Here is an 8695-nt window from a genome sequence, read left to right as displayed (position 1 = left end):
TCGAGACTTCACGGGCATTTCCACACTGACCAACCTCAGACAGCATTTACCAGGCTGACAGTCAGTTATAGTGGAAGAACTGATGGATTTGGTAAAGTCTAGTGGCATCAAATCGTTTTTGAGTTTACTTTATGGCCGGGCAGAAATTATGATCACAGATCCACACATTTCTGTACAATCATCAGAAACTGCCACACCATTATTTGACACATCTGTCTGTTTTTGTATTGTTCATTTCACACAAATCTGACCCTAAAAAACATGTGAAAACGAACAAACGTCATTTAACGTCAGTCAGACGGTGTCTTCTCATCTCAGCAGGCGGTTCTTGTCCAGAATAAACTGAATAATGTAAATCAGACTTTACTCTGCTGATAGTCGAAGGTCAGGCCACACCATCTGACCAGGAACATTGTCAGATTTTCGTGCTGTTTTGAATGTTACTGAATTGTGATCTTAGCAAACAGTTTTGAAGATTGTCTTTCTCCATTCCAGTAGATTCCAGCTGTACTTGTTTACATACGTGTGAAACAACAGTTTGAGGGTGTTACAGAACTAAGATTGCCTTTGAGTCACCTGACTTTTCTTTAATGAACTTTCCAGTAAATCACCCAAATACAGGAGATGATTTGAGGGTGCGGCACTTTAATGTCAATGTCGTTGCATCCGTTTCCATCATTAATTGTGTTCACCTCAACTGTATTTTTTATTTGCATCCAAGAAAATGAGTTGAAAAGATAGAAAGCATTTTTATCGTCTTAAACAACATAAAAGAATTTTATGAATTAGTAAATAATATTTTGCACACAATTCTAAATGATGCTAAAAAAAAATCAGATATTTATTAAAAATAAGCATTGCATTTTCTTACAAACTTGCAAAAAGTATACAGGATAAAAAGCAAATGAATTGACCAAAGTTCTCTTAAGTCAGGCTAAATAAAGTTCAGAGCTGCTTTTATTAAGAATATCAAACTCTGAAAATGTTCCACGGCTGCTTCATGAAAGCATAAATGATCCTGTAATTCATTTGTGATACTGATTTCCATAAGAGACGTCATACAAACAGAAGCTGTCATGTGTTTCCCTTTATAGAGTCAAATATCAAAGATACTCATTTACTTTGATAAAGGTTAAAGTCTGATATGTTGAAGAAAGGAGTGTCATCATCATCATCATAATCATAATTATCTCAGAATTTCTGGCTGCTGATGGGACTGAAGGTTTTGGATGTTTCCTCCACCATGAACGCCTCGATCTCCTCCACGGTTCGAGGAACGCAGGTCAGCAGCTCCACGCCGTCAGCCGTCACAGCGATATCATCCTCAATGCGCACCTGAAGATACACAAACACACATGATCAATATTCATGTACATTAAAATAGTCTAAACAGTGTTTCTAATATCTGAATTCAAAGTGAAATATTAAAACTATACTGTATTATATGTATATAATTCATGATATACAGGTGCATCTCAATAAATTAGAATGTCGTGGAAAAGTTCATTTATTTCAGTAATTCAACTCAAATTGTGGAACTCGTGTATTACATAAATTCAATGCACACAGACTGAAGTACTTTAAGTCTTTGGTTCTTTTAATTGTGATGATTTTGGCTCACATTTAACAAAAACCCACCTATTCACTATCTCAACAAATTAGAATACTTCATAAGATAATAAAAAAAAGGATATTTTAAACAGAAATGTCAGGCTTCTGAAAAGTATGTTCATTTCTATGCACTCAATACTTGGTTGGGTCTCCTTTTGCATGAATTACTGCATCAATGTGGCGTGGCGTGGAGGCGATCAGCCTGTGGCACTGCTCAGGTGTAATGAAGCCCAGGTTGCTTTGATAGCGGCCTTCAGCTCATCTGCATTGTTGGGTCTGGTGTCTCTCATCTTCCTCTTGACTATAGATTCTCTATGGGCTTCAGGTCAGGCGAGTTTGCTGGCCAATCAAGCACAGTAACACCATAGTCATTGAACCAGCTTTTGGTACCTTTGGCAGTGTGGGCAGGTGCCAAATCCTGCTGGAAAATGAAATCAGCATCTCCATAAAGCTTGTCAGCAGAAGGAAGCATGAAGTGCTCTAAAATTTCCTGGTAGATGGCTGCGTTGACTTTGGACTTCAGAAAACACAGTGGACCAACACCAGCAGATGACATGGCAGCCCAAATCATCACTGACTGTGGAAACTTCACACTGGACTTCAAGCAACATGGTTTCTGTGCCTCTCCACTCTTCCTCCAAACTCTGGGACCTTGATTTCCAAATGAAATGCAAAATTTACTTTCATCTGAAAAGAGGACTTTGGACCACTGGGCAACAGTCCAGTTCTTTTTCTCCTTAGCCCAGGTAAGACGCTTCTGACGTTGTCTTTGGTTCGTGGAATGTGACAGTTGTAGCCCATTTCCTGAAGACGTCTGTGTGTGGTGGCTCTTGATGCACTGACTCCAGATTCAGTCCTCTCCTATTGAAGCTCTCCTAAGTTCTTAAATCAGCTTCGCCTGACAATCTTCTCAAGCCTGCGGTCATTCCTTTCACTTGTACACCTTTTCCTACCACACTTTTTCCTTCCAGTCATCATTCCATGAATATGCTTTGGCACAGCACTCTGCGAACAGCCAACTCTTTCAGCAGTGACCTCTGTGGCTTACCCTCACTGTAGAGGGTCTTGATGATCGTCTTCTGGACAACTGTCAAGTCAGCAGACTTCCCCATGACTGCTGTTGGGATCACTGACCTAAACCCAGTATTTATACCCTGAGAATGGTCATTTAATAGAACTTCTAATAATTTTCTAATAATTTTGATTTTGATGAGCAGCAAGCTGTAATCATCAAAATGAAAACAAAAAAGTCTGGAAATATTTTACTTTATGTCTAATAAATCTAGAATATATTTAAGTTTTACTTTTTGAATTAAATTACAAAAAAAAAAAAAAAAAATCTTTTTCATGATATTCTAATTTATTGAGATGCACCTGAGATGCACCCATGCACGCCATTCCTCTGCAGTGTACGCCGTGTTGTGTCACGGGAAATAGTCACCCCAGTTTGGCTTTCTACTTCTTCAGATAACTGCAGTGAACTTGCATACCGATTTTCTTCAACCCTTCTCATCAGAAGATGCTCCTGTCGAGGTGTTAACTTCCGTGGACGACCTGGACGTCTCTTTGAGATGGTTGCTGTTACGAACTTTTAAAGGTCTAGGGTTAGAACATAAGATTTAGTTGTTGCACATTTCTGTACAATCATTGGAATCTGCCACACCATTATTTGACACATCTGTCTGTTTTTGTATTGTTCATTTCAGACAAATCTGACCCTAAAAAACATGTGAAAAAGAACAAACGTCATTTAACGTCAGTCAGACGGTGTCTTCTCATCTCAGCAGACGGTTCTTGGCCAGAATAAACTGAATAATGTAAATTCTGCTGATAGTCGAAGGTCAGACCACACCATCTGACCAGGAACATTGTCAGATTTTCGTGCTGTTTTGAATGTTACTGAATTGTGATCTTAGCAAACAGTTTTGAAGATTGTCTTTCTCCATTCCAGTAGATTCCAGCTGTACTTGTTTACATACGTGTGAAACAACAGTTTGAGGGTGTTACAGAACTAAGATTGCCGTTGAGTCACCTGACTTTTCTTTAATGAACTTTCCAGTAAATCACCCAAATACAGGAGATGATTTGAGGGTGCGACACTTTAATGTCAATGTCGTTGCATCCGTTTCCATCATTAATAATGTGCACCTCAACTGTATTTTTTATTTGCATCCAAGAAAATGAGTTGAAAAGATAGAAAGCATTTTTATCGTCTTAAACAACATGACAGAATTTTCTGAATTAGTAAATAATATTTTGCACACAATTCTAAATGATGCTAAAAAAAAAATCAGATGTTTATTAAAAATAAGCATTGCATTTTCTTACAAACTTGCAAAAAGTATACAGGATAAAAAGCAAATGAATTGACCAAAGTTCTCTTAAGTCAGGCTAAATAAAGTTCAGAGCTGCTTTTATTAAGAATATCAAACTCTGAAAATGTTCCACAGCTGCTTCATGAAAGCATAAATGATCCTGTAATTCATTTGTGATACTGATTTCCATAAGAGACGTCATACAAACAGAAGCTGTCATGTGTTTCCCTTTATAGAGTCAAATATCAAAGATACTCATTTACTTTGATAAAGGTTAAAGTCTGATATGTTGAAGAAAGGAGTGTCATCATCATCATCATAATCATAATTATCTCAGAATTTCTGGCTGCTGATGGGACTGAAGGGTTTGGACGTTTCCTCCGCCATGAACGCCTCGATCTCCTCCACGGTTCGAGGAACGCAGGTCAGCAGCTCCACGCCGTCAGCCGTCACAGCGATATCATCCTCAATGCGCACCTGAAGATACACAAACACACATGACCGATATTCATGTGCATTAAAATAGTCTAAACAGTGTTTCTAATATCTGAATTCAAAGTGAAATATTAAAACTATACTGTATTATATGTATATAATTCATGATATACAGGTGCATCTCAATAAATTAGAATGTCGTGGAAAAGTTCATTTATTTCAGTAATTCAACTCAAATTGTTTAACTCGTGTATTAAATAAATTCAATGCACACAGACTGAAGTACTTTAAGTCTTTGGTTCTTTTAATTGTGATGATTTTGGCTCACATTTAACAAAAACCCACCAATTCACTATCTCAACAAATTAGAATACTTCATAAGATCAATAAAAAAAAGGATATTTTAAACAGAAATGTCAGGCTTCTGAAAAGTATGTTCATTTCTATGCACTCAATACTTGGTTGGGGCTCCTTTTGCATGAATTACTGCATCAATGTGGCGTGGCATGGAGGCGATCAGCCTGTGGCACTGCTCAGGTGTAATGAAGCCCAGGTTGCTTTGATAGCGGCCTTCAGCTCATCTGCATTGTTGGGTCTGGTGTCTCTCATCTTCCTCTTGACTATAGATTCTCTATGGGCTTCAGGTCAGGCGAGTTTGATGGCCAGTCAAGCACAGTAACACCATGGTCATTGAACCAGCTTTTGGTACCTTTGGCAGTGTGAGCAGGTGCCGAATCCTGCTGGAAAATGAAATCAGCATCTCCATAAAGCTTGTCAGCAGAAGGAAGCATGAAGTGCTTTAAAATTTCCTGGTATACGGCTGCGTTGACTGTGGACTTCAGAAAACACAACACCAGCAGATGACATGGCAGCCCAAATCATCACTGACTGTGGAAACTTCACACTGGACTTCAAGCAACATGGTTTCCGTGCCTCTCCACTCTTCCTCCAGACTCTGGGACCTTGATTTCTAAATGAAATGCAAAATTTACTTTCATCTGAAAAGAGGACTTTGGACCACTGGGCAACAGTCCAGTTCTTTTTCTCCTTAGCCCAGGTAAGACGCTTCTGACGTTGTCTTTGGTTCGTGGAATGTGACAGTTGTAGCCCATTTCCTGAAGACGTCTGTGTGTGGTGGCTCTTGATGCACTGACTCCAGCTTCAGTCCACTCCTTTTGAAGCTCTCCTAAGTTCTTAAATCGGCTTCGCCTGACAATCTTCTCAAGCCTGCGGTCATTCCTTTCACTTGTATACCTTTTCCTACCACACTTTTTCCTTCCAGTCAACTTTCCATGAATATGCTTTGGCACAGCACTCTGCGAACAGCCAGCTCTTTCAGCAGTGACCTCTGTGGCTTACCCTCACTGTAGAGGGTCTTGATGATCGTCTTCTGGACAACTGTCCAGTCAGCAGACTTCCCCATGACTGCTGTTGGGATCACTGACCTAAACCCAGTATTTATACCCTGAGAATGGTCATTTAATATAACTTCTAATAATTTTCTAATAATTTTGATTTTGATGAGCAGCAAGCTGTAATCATCAAAATGAAAACAAAAAAGTCTGGAAATATTTTACTTTATGTCTAATAAATCTAGAATATATTTATGTTTTACTTTTTGAATTAAATTACAAAAAAAAAAAAAAACTTTTTCATGATATTCTTATTGAGATGCACCTGAGATGCACCCATGCACGCCATCTCTCTGCAGTGTACGCCATGTTGTGTCACGGGAAATAGTCACCCCAGTTTGGCTTTCTACTTCTTTAGATAACTGCAGTGAACTTGCATGCCGATTTTCTTCAACCCTTCTCATCAGAAGACGCTCCTGTCGAGGTGTTAACTTCCGTGGACGACCTGGACGTCTCTTTGAGATGGTTGCTGTTACGAACTTTTAAAGGTCTAGGGTTAGAACATAAGATTTAGTTGTTGCACATTTCTGTACAATCATCGGAATCTGCCACACCATTATTTGACACATCTGTCTGTTTTTGTATTGTTCATTTCAGACAAATCTGACCCTAAAAAACATGTGAAAATGAACAAACGTCATTTAACGTCAGTCAGACGGTGTCTTCTCATCTCAGCAGGCGGTTCTTGTCCAGAATAAACTGAATAATGTAAATCAGACTTTACTCTGCTGATAGTCGAAGGTCAGACCACACCATCTGACCAGGAACATTGTCAGATTTTAGTGCTGTTTTGAATGTTACTGAATTGTGATCTTAGCAAACAGTTTTGAAGATTGTCTTTCTCCATTCCAGTAGATTCCAGCTGTACTTGTTTACATACGTGTGAAACAACAGTTTGAGGGTGTTACAGAACTAAGATTGCCGTTGAGTCACCTGACTTTTCTTTAATGAACTTTCCAGTAAATCACCCAAATACAGGAGATGATTTGAGGGTGCTGCACTTTAATGTCAATGTCGTTGCATCCGTTTCCATCATTAATTGTGTTCACCTCAACTGTATTTTTTATTTGCATCCAAGAAAATGAGTTGAAAAGATAGAAAGCATTTTTATTGTCTTAAACAACATGAAAGAATTTTATGAATTAGTAAATAATATTTTGCACACAATTCTAAATGATGCTAAAAAAAATCAGATGTTTATTAAAAATAAGCATTGCATTTTCTTACAAACTTGCAAAAAGTATACAGGATAAAAAGCAAATGAATTGACCAAAGTTCTCTTAAGTCAGGCTAAATAAAGTTCAGAGCTGCTTTTATTAAGAAAATCAAACTCTGAAAATGTTCCACAGCTGCTTCATGAAAGCTTAAATGATCCTGTAATTCATTTGTGATACTGATTTCCATAAGAGACGTCATACAAACAGAAGCTGTCATGTGTTTCCCTTTATAGAGTCAAATATCAAAGATACTCATTTACTTTGATAAAGGTTAAAGTCTGATATGTTGAAGAAAGGAGTGTCATCATCATCATCATCATAATTATCTCAGAATTTCTGGCTGCTGATGGGACTGAAGGGTTTGGACGTTTCCTCCACCATGAACGCCTCGATCTCCTCCACGGTTCGAGGAACGCAGGTCAGCAGATCCACGCCGTCAGCCGTCACAGCGATATCATCCTCAATGCGCACCTGAAGATACACAAACACACATGATCGATATTCATGTGCATTAAAATAGTCTAAACAGTGTTTCTAATATCTGAATTCAAAGTGAAATATTAAAACTATACTGTATTATATGTATATAATTCATGATATACAGGTGCATCTCAATAAATTAGAATGTCGTGGAAAAGTTCATTTATTTCAGTAATTCAACTCAAATTGTGGAACTCGTGTATTAAATAAATTCAATGCACACAGACTGAAGTACTTTAAGTCTTTGGTTCTTTTAATTGTGATGATTTTGGCTCACATTTAACAAAAACCCACCAATTCACTATCTCAACAAATTAGAATACTTCATAAGATCAATAAAAAAAAGGATATTTTAAACAGAAATGTCAGGCTTCTGAAAAGTATGTTCATTTCCATGCACTCAATACTTGGTTGGGTCTCCTTTTGCATGAATTACTGCATCAATGTGGCGTGGCATGGAGGCGATCAGCCTGTGGCACTGCTCAGGTGTAATGAAGCCCAGGTTGCTTTGATAGCGGCCTTCAGCTCATCTGCATTGTTGGGTCTGGTGTCTCTCATCTTCCTCTTGACTATAGATTCTCTATGGGCTTCAGGTCAGGCGAGTTTGATGGCCAGTCAAGCACAGTAACACCATGGTCATTGAACCAGCTTTTGGTACCTTTGGCAGTGTGGGCAGGTGCCAAATCCTGCTGGAAAATGAAATCAGCATCTCCATAAAGCTTGTCAGCAGAAGGAAGCATGAAGTGCTCTAAAATTTCCTGGTAGATGGCTGCGTTGACTGTGGACTTCAGAAAACACAACACCAGCAGATGACATGGCAGCCCAAATCATCACTGACTGTGGAAACTTCACACTGGACTTCAAGCAACATGGTTTCCATGCCTCTCCACTCTTCCTCCAGACTCTGGGACCTTGATTTCCAAATGAAATGCAAAATTTACTTTCATCTGAAAAGAGAACTTTGGACCACTGGGCAACAGTCCAGTTCTTTTTCTCCTTAGCCCAGGTAAGACGCTTCTGACGTTGTCTTTGGTTCGTGGAATGTGACAGTTGTAGCCCATTTCCTGAAGACGTCTGTGTGTGGTGGCTCTTGATGCACTGACTCCAGATTCAGTCCTCTCCTATTGAAGCTCTCCTAAGTTCTTAAATCAGCTTCGCCTGACAATCTTCTCAAGCCTGCGGTCATTCCTTTCACTTGTACACCTTTTCCTACCACACTTTTTCC

General features: G+C 38.9%; 1 protein-coding gene across 3 annotated transcripts in view; it reads right to left on the bottom strand.

Moving 5' to 3' along the window:
- Positions 1-1175: 1175 nt before the first annotated feature.
- LOC127500105 (xaa-Pro dipeptidase) overlaps positions 1176-8695 on the bottom strand; it is a 294666-nt gene continuing 287146 nt past the window's right edge. The window contains exon 16 of one of the 3 annotated variants that reach the window (XM_051871030.1): positions 1176-1335. In XM_051871030.1, the coding sequence (XP_051726990.1) occupies positions 1192-1335 (144 nt within the window). In that variant the 3' untranslated portion in view covers positions 1176-1191. Of the gene's footprint in view, positions 1336-4007; positions 4404-7302; positions 7462-8695 lie in introns of those variants that run through there. The other 2 variants (XM_051871028.1, XM_051871031.1) reach the window with 2 other exon arrangements.

This window comes from Ctenopharyngodon idella, chromosome 18 (assembly GCF_019924925.1).
Source record: "Ctenopharyngodon idella isolate HZGC_01 chromosome 18, HZGC01, whole genome shotgun sequence".
In the NCBI taxonomy this organism is placed as follows: Eukaryota; Metazoa; Chordata; class Actinopteri; order Cypriniformes; family Xenocyprididae; genus Ctenopharyngodon; species Ctenopharyngodon idella.
Note: the sequence above shows the minus strand (reverse complement) of the source record. Positions and strands in the feature narration are given on the sequence as shown.